The sequence below is a fragment of the Neodiprion lecontei genome, chromosome 5, assembly GCF_021901455.1.
Source record: "Neodiprion lecontei isolate iyNeoLeco1 chromosome 5, iyNeoLeco1.1, whole genome shotgun sequence".
NCBI lineage: Eukaryota > Metazoa > Arthropoda > Insecta > Hymenoptera > Diprionidae > Neodiprion > Neodiprion lecontei.
In genome coordinates, this window is record NC_060264.1 from 14,007,233 (window position 1) to 14,023,853 (window position 16,621).

Consider the following 16,621-nt stretch of genomic DNA (forward strand, 5'->3'; position numbering starts at 1 on the left):
GCCCAAGGTAGGATTGAAGACCTTGCCGCACTGCAAGCTAGGATCTTGGACATCCTGCAGAACCTGTCTCCGGATATCATATCCAACACGACAAATGCCTTCTACGACCGGCTCGGTTACTGCGCTGCAGCTACTGGAGGGCATTTTGAGCACTTTTTGAAAGGCAACCAATGGCCAGACGAGGGGTGATCAGAAGAGTGGAGATTGGTCTCCCAGTGTTATCGGACGATTGTCTTGTAAGTTATTGTTTTGTTTCCTAATTTTTCATTAATAGCATGATTCACACTGTAATATTAACTGTTGTTCTTTTTCTCTTTTTATTCTTGGATATCTGGTGAACCCTCTTTGTTAACGGAACATTGATGGAGCTGTAAAAACTTTGTCAACTAATCAATGATGTCGGCGAGGGTTTTCGTGAGTATTGCGTCGGGTACGTTTTCTGTTAGTTGCTACTCTTTGTCCTCCTAAGCTTCGTGTTTAAGATGAATAATTTCTTTATTCCTTGTTACTCGTTTCTTTTATTTATTTCATGTTTATCGGCACTAATTACTGACTTCTGGAGCACTGCACCGTAACGAATCTACTCTGGAACTACCTTCTACTGGGTCTCGACCATCCATTTAGTTTTGATTTTATGTAAATAAAGAATCTGTTCACAATAAACATTGTTTTGACTTACCTACCTCTGTTTGTCCAGACTCCCACTTGTTAATGACATTTCACGTTGAATTTCAGATTTCGTCTTTTAATAAGTAACACCCAATTTCTGTATCATTTGATATTTGCTTTTTCGTTAAATTCTTTATTGCGTCGGTTGAATATCTTCCGAAATCAACCACGGTATTGCTGAACGATACTATTCTTCTTAGACAATTCACGCTACGTAAAAATAAACAGCAGCATAACCTCAATCCACGGCTTTACGCGCCAGAGAATTACAGCTTTTGTTTCATTTTGTGTACGTTGGCGCCTTGCTCAGTAGATGAAAACATCACCGCGGCGCGATTTCACCGACCAATGAGATTAAATTATTCGGCGCATGCGCGTTATATGTATACTTTCAAGAGATTTTCCCGGTGTATGATTGAGCTTTGATTAGCTTAGAAATACATATACCCAAAAACTATTTCCCGTGCGATTTCAACCAAATTATTGGATTGCAGAAATAATACAGGAACTGACATTTGGAGAGGTAGGGGGCGGCAAAAATTTAACAGCCTATCCTTGGGAAATGTGTAAATCCGGCACTGATCTGTATCACGTGTAAGAGTGCACTGAATTGCATCACTTAACAAGTTCAAAAATTACGTTTCTGATACCAAATATAGCAATCGTGAAATCGCAGCTTGCAGCTAAATAAATAAACGAGTCAGTCAGCAGAAATACAGTATTTAAACAGGAACGAAATAAATCTAAAAGGAAAATGCTCTTATCACCGACACGTGTTTCTCTATTTCAGTCAGAAAATGGACTGCTTTTTTATAATGATCCAAGTTGGCGCAGTAACGTTATTTATTCGTTCACATCTGTTCCTGGTAAATCTTATGTATTTTCTATCTATAACGACTACAGAATTAATTTCAAACATATTGGAGGTAAGAAAATCAACAGTGGAGCCGAGAATCGAATCTGGCATCTAGGGATGCTATGCCGAAGACTTACACCATTCGACCACTTAGTTACCCTGACTACACTGTCGACAATTCTTCTTATCACTTCGTATTGGAAATCTACGTTTGGTATGCTTTGATAATTATATTAATGTCAATTTCGTCGCTATAGAATATTGAAACCATGCCGTTTGAAGGCAGATGGAGTACAGCTAAATTACATGGATACCTACATTACCTACGGATATGCTCGGACGTCCATGTAGTGATATATAAATTAATATAGATAATTATAATTTCGTGACCATGGTATGGTTAGATTAATTTCGTTCGTCAACATGGGTCAGGTATGAAATTTGTTTATTATTATATGTACATAACAACGTTTCGATCGGACTGTCCGCCAACCACCTTCAGGTTTAAACAAAAAAATATGTGGAAAGCTTTTCACCTGAAATTAAAAAAATTCTACACGATGTAGCAATAAATGTAACATTAAGATCACAAATAGCACCCAACGGTTATGTACTTCTTTAAGATCTGAAATTCCAATTGCCAATACTATTGATAGCATCTACCGTATCGATTGCGGAAATTGTGATAACATATACATTGGGCAAACATCTCAACACCTAAAAAACAGAATTACTGGACATAAATCAAAAATCAAATGTAGCAATCCAGACAGTTGTGCTCTTGCATCACATACGTTAAGGCTGGGTTACAAGTTTGACTTTGATCATGCATCAGTGATTACCACAGAGAGTAATAGCTATAAAAGAAACATGAAAGAAATGATAAACATTTGCAGAAACAACAATATAAAATGTAATCGCAAAACTGTTATTCAACATCTTAGTCAACTGTATCAAGATATAATTTAGTTCATAATTTACCGCTTTAACAATTTGAATCTTGTTGTCACTGATCATGAATCAATCGTATAACTGTGTATTGACCGGTACTAATCACTTCCTCCGAAATGGCGCTGACAATAAGAACTTCGCCTGTAGAATGTCAATATTAATGTAAGTAATCTGAATTAATCCATTCAATCCGTTTCCAAATTCTTAGTAAAAACTTTTATAAAGGTTCGTTGTACAATCATAGCATTAATATCTGTGATATTATATTAATTATTGTTTAATATTAACGTTTAAAAATGTAGAGTAACCTTCACGGGTTGTGACATACAATTTATAAATTGTTATCTACACAAAAATCTTTAAATATTCATTATAATAAGATTTCTCATGTTAAATTAAGTAGATAATGTGTATTGTTTATTTATTGGTTATTTATGTATTTATTTATTTTAATTTTTAAAGTTTGGGGGGAAAAAAAAAAGGAAAAATTTTTTTTGTTCAAGCCTGAAGATGGTTGGCGGACAGTCCGACCGAAACATCGTTATATACATATAATAGAAAACAAATCTCATACCTGACCCATGTCGACGAACGAAATTAATCTAGATTAATATAGCACGACTTTATATATCATCACATGGGCGTCCGAGCACGTTCGTGAGTAAAGTAGTGTACTGTAGCTGCACTCTTCCTACAAATACTATAGGTCTTTAAGTAATTGAGCTATGCTCAAACAATATGGTCTCAATATGCTTTAGTGACCTAATGGGTATTAATATAGCGACTAGTAGATCAGAAAAAGAGGAAAACAAGAAGTCATTTCACCCTTTATAACAATATATTACACGTAAGAAAAAATAAAGTAAAAACATACAAGGTTACTTCTTGGCTAATTTTAGGTAAAATTGTCCATATCCAAGAAAAAAAAAAATTTCTCACCCTTAAAACCCATGAGTATATAATTGAACAATCGAAAAATTGCCCTACAGAATTTGTTTTTCAATTTGTAAGACTATTATACTTGTATGAGCTCAACAGTCTTTTGTTTTAAATTTCTGCTTCAGTCTGGCTTTCTCCGTGACACTGTTCTGCACCGAGGCTTGCTTCGTTATCATCGTTCTTCTATTGAGGAGAGCTAAAAACATCGGTGGTGAACTGGGTGGACCTCTGGTGCCAAAATACCTTACGTCCATCTTTTTGTTTTCATTGTGGATTTTTTACCTTGTCATGTCAACTATGGAAGCCTACGGCGTAATCAGTGGCTTCTAAACTTCTGGGAAACGGTTTCATCAAGGAAAACTGCCACCTCTTCAGAAGTGTTGGTTATAAGAATCTACGCTCAACGAAGAAGTTCCACGGTGAGTATTTATCTTTGAAAAAATTTTGATATCCGAAACTGAGACCTCAAATTTTCAACTTGTCCTGAACTATGAGTGTACCAACAAGGAGAAATCGCCAGATGGGGGTCAAGGATGACAAACCGCTTTTGGGGTAAAAAAAAGTACTTCATAGAAAACTACAGGCGGAAGGTGCTGCCACCTCACTCGAAACTGTTTTCAAGAAAAACCGATTTCAAAAGCGTAGTGCTATTCATTCACTTGCTCGGTTACGCTCAGTATCATTGAGGCGGCTTGACTGAAAAACAGTGCCCCCGACTCCCAAACGAGCGATCCGGGTTCGATCGCGACCACGATTAATTTTCTGTTTCACTCATATTTCTTTTCTTTTGCTTCCCGACAGCACACGTTTGTTCGTCAATAATTTTGTAAATTAACCTGAAAAATCAGTCGATTGTAAAGCTATCATTTTTCGTTATTGAAAACTGATTTATTACAAAACATTACAAATGTTCACAGTTTATCTTGGTTTACAATGGCTTATTAGTCACTATCACTGTCATAATCTGTACAGCCGTTGCATCTATTCGGATGGTAGTTAACGTAAAATCACGAAAAACGTAAATTTTCTTTACACCATGCACATTTTATAGATGCAACGTTTTCGCTCTGATAATATTATTTCAAAACCAACAGAGGAAAGTATATTCCGTTCATATCTGGAAATATGGTCTTTTCTTCGATCAATTTGACGGCAAACCAAGCATATGTCAACATGTTGTGAAAATTTGGAGCGCTTAAGGTGCCGCTGACCTGGATCCAAATGTTGTAATCGATCGAAGCGCCCTCTGCGTAAGTTTCCTCGATTCCAAACCATTCGAAGGTGGTACTCTCCACCGGGGAGTAGCGCAACACAATATTAGACAAAACGCGGTTAGTAAAAGGCCTGAATCTGAGTCGGTAACCATACCAACAGGACTGACTCGAATTTTGCATGCGAATGATGACATCATGCGTGTAGCGACTGCATCACGACCGAACTGATTATTTTGATAGTTTTACGGTGAATATAGCAAATTCAATTTCGTGTTCCGTGAAACACCCTTGAATATGGGTCATTTTTTGATGAATCGAAAAGACTTAGATAAAAATCGACCGACGTAATTTTGATGTAGCTTAAAATTTTTTCACGGGTTCTATATCAAAAAAATAGGGATACGTATTCGAGGATTTTTTTATTTTACATATTTCCTAACATAGAGGGGATGGAAAATTTGACAATTTGGTGTTTTTTGGCATGGAGACTCATTTTCAAAAATTCATAACACCGGTTCTATTTGAGTTGAAAAGTTCGTTTTTTCAACCCAAAGCTAATAAAATGAATTTTGATACAACAATTCTTTCATTCACGATTATTCCAAAATTTATATTGTTAAAAATGATTAATATGTTTTAATCGATTTTTAACAATTGCCTTCACCTCGTAGCGAGTTCTCAGCACGACCGTCGTATTCTACGTCAAATTATCTATTAATAACGCATTTTTATTTGATGGAGAAATTATTATTACTGTAGGAAAAAATTAATTTTTCCAGCGCGGGACGTCACATCGGCGCACGGGTTCCATTGCACGCCTCATTATCTTGCCTCGTGTCATTTTCCTCTGTAATATAAATGATTACTGTATATTCTCAATTGAATAATAATATTCAATAGCGAATAAGACTTTATAAAAAAATGTAACAAAAAAATGATCAAATACAAAATATTATTGTGTCAAATAAAAAATCAATTCATTAAGATTTCAATACATTATTTTTAGTTAATAAGTACCTCGTCCTGCAGTACGTCGTACAATATTTACATTTATTCTTGAAAATTTGTGTGATTCCAACCTCTCTTAAAGAATTGGAAGCAAAGCAATTCTCATTGTGTCAACCAAAAAACGGTTGTACAAATTTTTAAACGAAAAATACTATACATACTAAAAGTGAATGTAAATATTGTGAGACGTAATGCAGAACGAGGTGCTTATTGAATAATCATAATGTATTAAAATCTTGGTAAATTAATTTTTTATTTGCCACAAGAATATTTTTTATTTTATTATTTTTTTGTTAAATTTTTCATAAAGTCTTATATGCTAGTGAATAATATTATTCAATTAAAAATATAGAGGAATCATTTATATTACAGAGGAAAACGATACGAGGCAAGATGATGAGGCGTGCAATGGAACTCGCGCGCCGATGTGACGTGCCGCGCTAGATCAATTAATTCTTTTCCTCCAGTGATAATAATTTCTCCATTAATTCAAAATACGTTATGGATAAAAAATTTGACGTAGAATACGATGGTTGTGCTAAGAACTCGCTACGAGGTTGGGGCAATTGTTAAAGATCGATTAAAACATATTAATTGTTTATAACAGTATAAATTTCGGAATAATCGTTAATGAAAGAATTGTTGTAATAAAGTTCATTTTATTAGCTTTGAGATGGAAAAAACGAACTTTCCAGCTCAAATAGAACCAGCGTTATGAATTTTTGACAGTGAGTCTTCCAAGCCAAAAAACACCAAATTATCAAATTTTCGATCCCCTCTATCTTACGAAATATGTGAAATGAAAAATCCTCGGATACGTATCCCTATTTTTTCGGTATAGAAGCCGTCAAAAAAAATTTCAGCTGAATCAAAAATGTGTCGGTCGCAAAGGTGTTCGGTTGTAAAAGAATGTCCCATATACATTAAAACGTATCGCGCAATATTAGTTTTACACAGCACGAAGTATTTTCAAAATGATTTCATAAAATATCACCATTCACCATTTGTAGATATTTGGAAATATGTTCGAAAAATACGATTGAAACAAAACGGGTACGAATCGTTGTGTTCGCGTTTTATGTAGCATCGCTACGACCTTGCATGACTATTCTTCGACGTGGGTATCGAAATCATTCTAAAATTGTACATCGCTTTTTACACACAACTCTACTGACAATAATGAAATAATTTTATGTTCGATGCTATTTTACTAGTGAAAAGGGTTTCAAAAAATGATTATATATAATATTGGAACACTTTATTCATCCTAATATATATAAAATTCACGTGTCACAGTGTTTGTCACCAAACTCCTCCGAAACGGCTGAACCGATTTCAATGAAATTTTGCATACACATTCGGTAGGTCTGAGAATAGGTTTATAACTTTTTTCATACTTCTTAGTGCTATTGTTTAATAAATATTCTTCATTTAATAATTTTTGGCATCGGTCGATAACTGCACAAGTGATAATTGCTCATCACCGGCTGATACCAGTTTAGCCCGCCAGGTGTCGCTGCTTAATTTAATAATTTTTGGCATCGGTCGATAATTAGCCCGCCAGGTGTCGCTGCTAGGAGACTCATACACATTCGGTAGGTAATTTGTAAATGGTAAATAAATAATAAACGAAAATACACAAATAATTAATTAATATACTGCTTTTCATCATTAACTAATTGGATTTCTTCGATTTAAGTGTTTAGTACAATGCCAGCAAGACGCAGAGGAGCTTCTATAGCCCGTCACACACCTAGATCTGCAAGCAGGTGAAATACAAGAGCCCTAAGAACAGAAGACCAAATCCAGCAAGATAACACTCATGTGCGTGAGAACATGGCGCGATTGCGTCAAGCTGAATCAGAAGATGTACGAGCTGAACGAAATGAACGAAGAAGATTAGAACAAAGGCAATCGCGTCGTCTTATAGTTGGCAGATGCAGAGCGAATGAACAACAGCGCCAACAGGTGCATCGATTATTTACATCTAATTCATTCCTGCGTCTAGCATTCGAGTATGAGCACGATATTCAATATTATGCTCATTCAAAAGTGGTAATTGGTGCTATGGACAAGGAATGTCCGCATTGTCATGCTCTTAAGTTTAAAACTGAGCCACCTGGAATGTGTTGTTCGTCAGGAAAGGTGCAATTACCTGCAATTGAGACACCACCTGAACCATTGAACGGTTTACTTATCGGCACGGATCCAGATTCTAATCTATTCCTAAAGTCAATTCGAACATTTAATTCATGTTCTCAAATGAAATCGTTCGGAGCAACAGAAATAATTGGAAATAATGCTATCAATGGTCAGCAATTTAATTCAACATTCAAAATCAAAGGCCAAATTTATCATAAAGTGGGCTCATTGCTGCCAATGCCAAACGGATCACCTAAATTTTTACAAATTTACTTTATGGGCGGTGAGGATGCACGTGTAGATGCACGTTGTGGCTATAATAACCTCGATTCATTTTTTGCCAGACGCATCGTCAGTGACCTGGATTCCCTATTGAATGAGCACAATGAATTGTTGAAAATATTCAAATCACACATGCACAAATTACAAAGTGATAATCACGCTATTGTCATCAATCCGGATAAAACACCTGCTGGAGAGCATATTCGTAGATTTAATGCACCTGTTCTTGACGATGTCGCTGGAATCATGGTTGGCGATCGTACAGCTAAACGAGAAATAGTGATTCGTAGAAGAAATAATAATCTACAGTTCATTGCTGATACACACCGTTCATATGACGCTCTCCAATATCCGCTAATGTTCTGGAAGGGACAAGACGGGTATTGCATAAATATTAAACAACGAAATCCCGCAACAGGTGCCGAAACGAACAAGAATGTTAGTTCGAAGGACTATTATGCGTATCTGTTGATGATTAGACGTGATCAGGACAACGTTATTCTACGATGTCGTGAGCTTTGTCAACAATTCATGGTCGACATGTATGTAAAGATAGAGAGCGAACGATTACGATACTTGCGATTTAATCAAGAAAAGCTGCGTGCGGAAGAATACATTCACCTGCGAGACGCTATTGTCAACAACGCCGATGCCGCTCAAATCGGTAATTCTGTCATTCTACCATCATCATACATCGGCAGCCCACGTCATATGCAAGAATACATACAGGATGCTCTGACTTACGTGCGCGAATATGGGCGGCCGTGTTTATTTATCACGTTCACATGTAATCCAAAATGGCCGGAGATTACATCTTTACTATTGCCTGGCCAAAATGCAGTACATCGTCATGACATTACAGCACGTGTGTTCAGACAAAAATTGAAGTCTTTGATAAATTTCATTACAAAACTACATGTATTCGGTCCCACACGTTGCTGGATGTATTCCGTTGAATGGCAAAAGCGGGGATTACCTCATGCCCACATTTTGGTTTGGTTAATCGATAAAATACGACCTGAAGAAATCGACAGTATAATTTCTGCGGAAATTCCAGATCCGTCTACTGATCAAATGCTGTTTGATATTGTTACAGCAAACATGATTCATGGCCCATGCGGCAATCTGAATCGTACATCGCCTTGCATGGTAGATGGAAAATGTACCAAAAGTTATCCGAAAAATTTCACGAACGATACGATCACAAATGTTGACGGATACCCCATATATCGTCGAAGAAGTTCCGATAATGGCGGGCAATCATTTGTTAAAAATATAAACAGAGTAGAAATTGACATTGATAACCGTTGGGTGGTCCCATATTCGCCTCTGCTGAGCAAAACATTCAATGCTCATATTAATGTTGAGTTCTGCAGTTCAGTAAAGAGCATCAAATACATTTGCAAGTATGTCAATAAAGGCAGCGATATGGCTGTATTTCGAGTTGACAATATCAATGCGAATGCTCCTCCGGTGAATACTAACGATGAAATAACGCTTTACCAAATTGGTCGGTACGTCAGCTCCAATGAAGCCGGTTGGCGTATCTTTGGTTTCCCAATTCATGAACGGGATCCAGCAGTTATTCATTTGGCCGTCCATCTTGAAAACGGCCAGCGCGTATATTTCACGACCGAGACAGCGATCGATCGTGCTATAAATCCACCAAAAACAACACTCACTGAATTTTTTGAATTGTGCAATCGTGCGGATGTTTTTGGTGCGTTTGCACGGACATTGCTGTATTCAGAAATACCACGCTATTTCACATGGGCTCCAACAAAAAAATGGATGCCCCGCAAGCAAGGCACGCCGATTGATGGATATCCCGGTTTATTCAAATCAAACACCTTGGGGCGAGTATTTACAGTCAATTCAAGGCAGACTGAGTGCTTTTATCTTCGCCTGTTATTGGTTAATGTCATCGGGCCATTGTCATTTCAAGATATACGGAAAGTGGATGGACAACAGTATCCAACGTATAAAGATGCATGCCATGCACTCGGCTTGCTGGAAGACGACAACCAGTGGGAATGTATGCTTGCTGAAGCGGGATTGAACTGTGCAGCAAAACAAATTCGTCTACTATTCGCTATAGTGTTGACTACATGTTTCCCGACCCGAGCAGAGACATTATGGGACAATCACAAAGATTCAATGACTGATGATATATTGCATCAACATCGTACACGGTGCAACGATCTAACGATAGTTTTCAGTGACGCTATGTACAATGAAGCATTGATTGCTATTGAGGATCTTTGCATTACCATTGCCAACTTACCACTCAGTCATTTCGGTATGCATTCACCAAATCGAAATGCATCTGATTTAATGAACACTGAATTGAATCGTGAACTACAATACAATACTGCAGAAATGGCAGCGATTGTTGCTCGCAATGTCCCACTAATGAATGAAGAACAAAAAACAATTTACGACCGCATCATGCTCGCAGTTTCGGCAGGACAAGGTGGTTTCTTTTTTTTGGATGCACCAGGTGGAACTGGCAAAACATTCCTTATTTCGCTAATTCTCGCCGAAATACGATCAAATAATGGCATTGAATTGGCTGTTGCATCATCTGGCATTGCGGCAACTTTATTGGATGGAGGCAGAACAGCTCATTCAGTATTTAAACTGCCGCTAAATATTCAAAACAACCCAGACGCAGTGTGCAATATAAAAAAACAATCTTCCATGGCCACAGTGCTCAAACGTTGTAAAATTATCATCTGGGATGAATGCACTATGGCGCACAAACATTCGCTTGAGGCGTTGAACAGGTCATTGAAAGATATAAAAAACAACGACAAACTATTCGGCGGCACTCTGTTACTCCTTTCAGGGGATTTCAGACAAACACTTCCCGTTATTCCACGTTCAACATACGCTGATGAAATCAACGCGTGCTTAAAATCATCGCCACTGTGGCGTAATGTTGAAAAAGTACAACTGAAAGTAAATATGCGCGTTCAAATGCTTCAAGATCCATCCGCTGAAACATTTTCAAAACAACTGTTAGATATCGGCGATGGAAAAGTTGCTAGAGATGAAAGTGGATGCATAAAATTACAGGCTGATTTCTGCACAGTCATTGATTCGCAAGATGCTCTCATTGACCAGATATTTCCCGATGTACGCAGACAATACGCAAATCATGGGTGGCTGGCAGAGAGAGCAATTTTAGCAGCAAAAAATGTGGACGTCAACGAATTGAATCTTAAGATTCAACATTTGTTACCAGGAGAATTGGTGTCATACAAATCTATTGATACAGTTTGCGATGACACCGAAGCTGTAAATTTTCCAACAGAGTTTTTAAACTCATTGGATTTACCAGGCATGCCACCGCATAATTTACAACTAAAGGTTGGATCTCCGGTTATTTTACTTCGTAATTTGAACCCACCACGGTTGTGTAATGGCACGCGATTAGTCATTAAAAAATTAATGAAAAATGTTATCGAAGCCATCATTTTAAATGGCAAATTTCGAGGTGAAATTGTATTACTGCCGCGAATTCCTATTATACCCACAGATGTGCCAATACAATTTAAACGCCTTCAATTTCCAATTAGATTGGCATTTGCAATGACTATCAATAAGTCTCAAGGCCAAACGATGTCTGTCTGTGGTTTAGATTTGAGCACATCATGTTTTTCACACGGACAATTATACGTGGCGTGCTCTCGAGTGGGCAAACCATCCAGTTTATTTGTGTTGGCGAAAGATGGAATAACAAAAAATATTGTACACTCTGTTGCATTAAAGGATTGATATTTTTTTTTAGTAATATTGTCATAACTAGCGATATGTATATAATTTTAAAGAATCAATTTTAATAAATTAAACAAAATAGTGTTCGGTGTTTTGTTATTTTTATATTCCGTCACCGTTCACAACGCTCCCTACCTCTTTCACTTATATACCACATCCCTTACATACTTACAATAAGTTAGTTATTTTTTTCTAGAAAAATATTCTCTAGAAATAATTTATATGACAAAACAACGTTTGTCGGGTCAGCTGGTGTTACTATGGATATATGAAACAATTATTGACATCGACGTTGAGGATTATTTTTATACCCTCTGAAATATTAAATACATGGAAATAGTATCCGAGATTCGAGGTAACTATGAAGCTGCGAGTTGTGCGTAACAGTTCCTTCTGCCGGTTGATGGGAGTTTCTAACATCCTTTGCGAAGTAATGTAATTTGAACATAGTTCACCACTCCATGAAGATATCCCTGCGGCATGTCGATCTGCATGTGACATTGCGACTGTCCAACGGTTACGATGGATTATCCTGTAAAATATAAGCGTACTTATTTGGTTGTTTCGCCTTTTCAACGCAGAATCCATAACATGATTAGTACTTGTCGATAAAAATATACTTCGGCACACAATTCGTGCCCTCCCCTCCCTATCATACAAGGACTCATACAAATACATCGGTCCGTTTCTGTTCTCTTACAACCATGTGTCGGCGCGATCTCACTGTACACAAAAATGTTAAAAGTGAATGGTTGAATCTGATGAAATGGAATAGCGTGATTAAAAATTTTGATCATCTTGAATGATCCGAAAAGTTGAGATAATTCTTTTGAAATTAAGATATTCATTTTTTACGAATCACTCTAAATTTCACCATGTTCAATATTTTACTACCGATAGCAGATATCTAATGTAGGTCATTCGGAATGAAGATGAATGGGAAATTCCTCGTCAAACCCGACGGATTATTTATAATCGGAAAGATTTTTTACAGAATGTATAAAATGGTAGAAGCCTCGCCAAAAAATGGTTCCATTAAACAATTAGTTTGTTAATAACAATTACAATGTTCAATGTTGAAACGTATAATTTTGAAAAACTGGTAAATTCGAAAAATTAACGACGGAGCCAGGAATCGAACCTGGTATCTAGCGATGCTTTACCGGAGACTTACTCCACTAGACCACCCAGCCGCCCTGACTCTGATGTCGTTAATTCCTCTCATCACCAGTAAGTTCAAATTTGTTTTCTTGTGCTGTGATAGTATGTGTGAATATATAAAGTGTTCTTCCTCTTCGAGCACAATGTGTATGTGTGAATATATAAAGTGTTCTTCCTCTTCGAGCACAATGTGAAGAGGAAAAACACTTTATATATTCACACATACTATCACAGCACAAGAATACAAATTTGAACTTACTGGTGATGAGAGGAATTAACGACATCAGAGTCAGGGCGGCTAGGTGGTCTAGTGGAGTAAGGCTCCGGTAAAGCATCGCTAGATACCAGGTTCGATTCCTGGCTCCGTCGTTAATTTTTCGAATTCACCAGTTTTTCAAAATTATACGTTTCAACAATGAAAAATGCCTCGTGATTAATATTAATATTGATAATGCATATCCGCATTTCCTTATTAGACGGTCATTGACTGTCTCACGAGCTTCGCATCAGAAGCGTAAGATTCCAAAATGTAAACACACTTACAGACATTCTCACAAGTTGTGCTCGAAGAGGAAGAACACTTTATATATTACAATGTTCAATGTTTCCGGATAAACCAAAGTTTTTACGAAAGCTCATCCTCTCTGCTCGCGAATGTGCTGTGAATCATTTTTCTACGTCAAATAGAACCGGAGATGAGATATTGATTCTTCAAGTTTACTGCGGCTCATTTTGCAACAAAACTGAATGACTCGTCGCTTCCGGAAAAAAAATTGTAGAAATAGGTTTTCACTTTTTATGCTCACATTTCACTTCGAAAAAGCTTTCATTGTTTTGGAATATACGCGGGCATTTTTTGTCAGGATGATATTTCTGACTCAAGAACCTAAATTAAAACCCAACTGACTTTTTATGGTTTATATGATGAAATAATAACAGTCGTGATATTTATTTTCCTTAAGATTTGAAATTTCTCGCATATTTGCATCGTATTCAGGGTATATGTCAACACGTGTAAATTTCTCCAATTATCGGGAAAGAAAATTACCGTACGATTACAATAATTGAACTCTCCGAGCATTCGAATCTAGGCTCCGATAAAATTGTGGTATTCGCAACGAAGCATTCAGCAATTCTTATGTTCTGCACACTCCTAACGAAAAATCAAAATGATTATATAATATATGAAGAGAACAGAAAAAAAAAAAACTTGATCGAAGAAGAAATCCGAAAAAATTAAATTTCCGTTTCTTCGAATGAAAAAAGCCGTTTTCCCGAAAAATTTCTTAGAAACTTTCGACTCCAATTTTGACAAGGATTCGCCCTGTCAAGTATTTGCTGTGAATTATGAATCACCCTGCATAGCAAGTGCAGATTTGGCAGGATTTTTGTAAATGATATCTATAATTGCATAACAGAAATTTGCAGTATAAAACACTTACCATTTCAACGAACGATTCGTTCGTCGGCGCGTCAAATTTAACCTTTTTTTGGTTCAGCCGTGTGACGTAACTTATCTATTGTTGCACTCACAAGATTATTTTTGTCTGTAACAAATATATGTTGTAACGTGGCGTTTCAGAGCCGCCCGTCACAAGGGCACACAACCGCTATTATTTTTAGTTTACGCGTCCTCAGCAGGGTACTCCAACCGAACTCGATACAAAATAGGCAATAACTACTTTTAACTAATTCTTTTTTGTAAATTCTTTATTTCGCGCTTCGGCGCAAGCTAATAAGGTACTTGGACGACAACGATCCCGACCAACAAGGGACCACTAGCTACCGTTTGCAGCTCTCGACGACTTCGCCTACCGACGGTCTAATCAGACTATACTGGCTACCTTGGTGCACCTTTATATACACCTGGGGTAGCATCCACCCGAACCTTCCGTATCGCCTCGACTGCCGGTGAACAGGGAGATAAAAATCCTCCCGGCGGCCGAGGGCACCGTTTCTCGAAGAGGAACCAGCCGCCAGCTCTATCGGATGCCGTAAGGATGGCGTGAAGGGCAGACCGTAGCCTGCCATCCTCCGACTTACCGGCCTGGTGCCGGACCGACCCCAAACCACTACGTTCAGGTTGATAAAGCCATCGTTCCGAAGATCGACGCTGCCTTCCTATCGGCAGGGACTAATTGTGTGGGTCGTGGTCCACGGTTTGGCCAACCGTCTGACTGCACGACCTCAGGTACAGGCAGCTAGCTACTGTCTGTGCAGAAAGCCGGTGGAGGTGAACAATGAGGCGTCACTCTCCACCCGGTAACTTTGGCCGAGAGGCAGCCTGTGTATGCCTCTGTCAAAGAAGTCCCCGATGATAGGCAGCCTGGACCGTAAACCGAAGCAGCTACAAAATCGTACGAGTTGGTGTCAACGACGAAATCGCGAGCAGCACATTACGCCACATCTAGCGGTAATTTTGGAAAACGTATGACCACGCAGTAACCAATATTCGCCACAGGGGGATGGCCTATTTGCGGTGGGGGTCAACCAACCAATTAAAGAAGAAGAATCACCTCATGACAACCGCGAGATCGGCGAGCCGAACTACGACCTCCTATTCTACGCTTGACCTCCTGAGCGACAGCTTGTTTTCCGCATCCTCCCGATTATTCTCTCGATTTAAGCTACCGATCCTTCTTCTTCTCATCCTACCGTTCTTGTATCTACCGTTTTTCCATACCCTCTATCGTTGCACTATCGTTAACTTCTTCCTGTAAATTCAAGTCCTTTCCTCCCTTTCTACTTTCGTTCTATTATTCTAAGTTTGATTTAAATTAGAGTCAGTTTGTGTGCCTGAAGTCACTAGCCAAGGTAAGGCTTCTGCCTTTGAATTGTATCGTTACGAAGTTGCTCATAATTTCTGTTCTTTCTTATGGTATTTATCGACTTTGTGTGAATCATGGTCCACGGCTTAAAGTTGCAGTAAGCCGCCGTGTGGCTGCATGATTTCAGTCATTAATATTCCATTTATTGTTTCTTGGTTGCATCCTGTGATGCCAGTTTTGTGTGAATCATGGTCCACGGCCTAGAGTTGCAGTAAGCCGCCGTGTGACTGCATGATTTCAGTAATTTATTATTTTCGTATCTGAGCGACCTTGTAACTGCCGAATAATTAGTTCTCTTGTATTTATGATTTTTCTGATTATTTGTGAATCTCTATTAGCCTCCTTCTGTACTTTCTATCGTATTTTGAGCCCTATTGGCTTAATATTTTATTCCATACTCTTTTTGTATTAGTAGTGTGTTTCATATTTTATTTCTGTTATTGCTTATTATATTTTTATTTATTTTTGTGCCTATTGTATCATATATCGAGTTCCTTGGAGTACAACCGAGCGTAGAATCAGCCCCTAGATATTACCGCACCTTTTCTTTATTGCTATTGGCAATTTTATATTATTTTTGCCTGTTATTTATTTCTCTGTATTTTGTTAAATTAAGTTCTGCGAATTATTCTTTTGTACTGCGGTGTATTTAGTGCATTTCTTTATTTTGTAAACTCTCCGAAATTCTCACTTTCTCATAATTTTGTATTTTGTATTCTCTCAAAAGTCATGTTTAGGAATTCATTATTTAATTCCTCAAGTCCGTAATAATTATTAATTATCGAATCTAC

General features: G+C 37.7%; 2 protein-coding genes across 4 annotated transcripts in view; both read left to right on the plus strand.

The window, feature by feature from the left end:
• LOC107227349 (sodium/calcium exchanger 1) overlaps window positions 1–16,621 on the plus strand; it is a 1,225,609-nt gene that overhangs the window by 1,118,789 nt on the left and 90,199 nt on the right. For 2 of the 3 annotated variants that reach the window (XM_046741324.1, XM_046741325.1), the window contains one exon: window positions 3,541–3,834. In XM_046741324.1, the coding sequence (XP_046597280.1) occupies window positions 3,541–3,745 (205 nt within the window). In that variant the 3' untranslated portion in view covers window positions 3,746–3,834. Of the gene's footprint in view, window positions 1–3,540; window positions 3,835–16,621 lie in introns of those variants that run through there. The other variant, XM_046741326.1, reaches the window with a different exon arrangement.
• Window positions 7,705–16,621, plus strand: part of LOC124294799 — a 32,473-nt gene continuing 23,556 nt past the window's right edge. Inside the window, exon 1 of the mRNA XM_046742006.1 lies at window positions 7,705–11,433. Within this exon, the coding sequence (XP_046597962.1) occupies window positions 7,705–11,433 (3,729 nt within the window). The remainder of the gene's footprint in view (window positions 11,434–16,621) is intronic.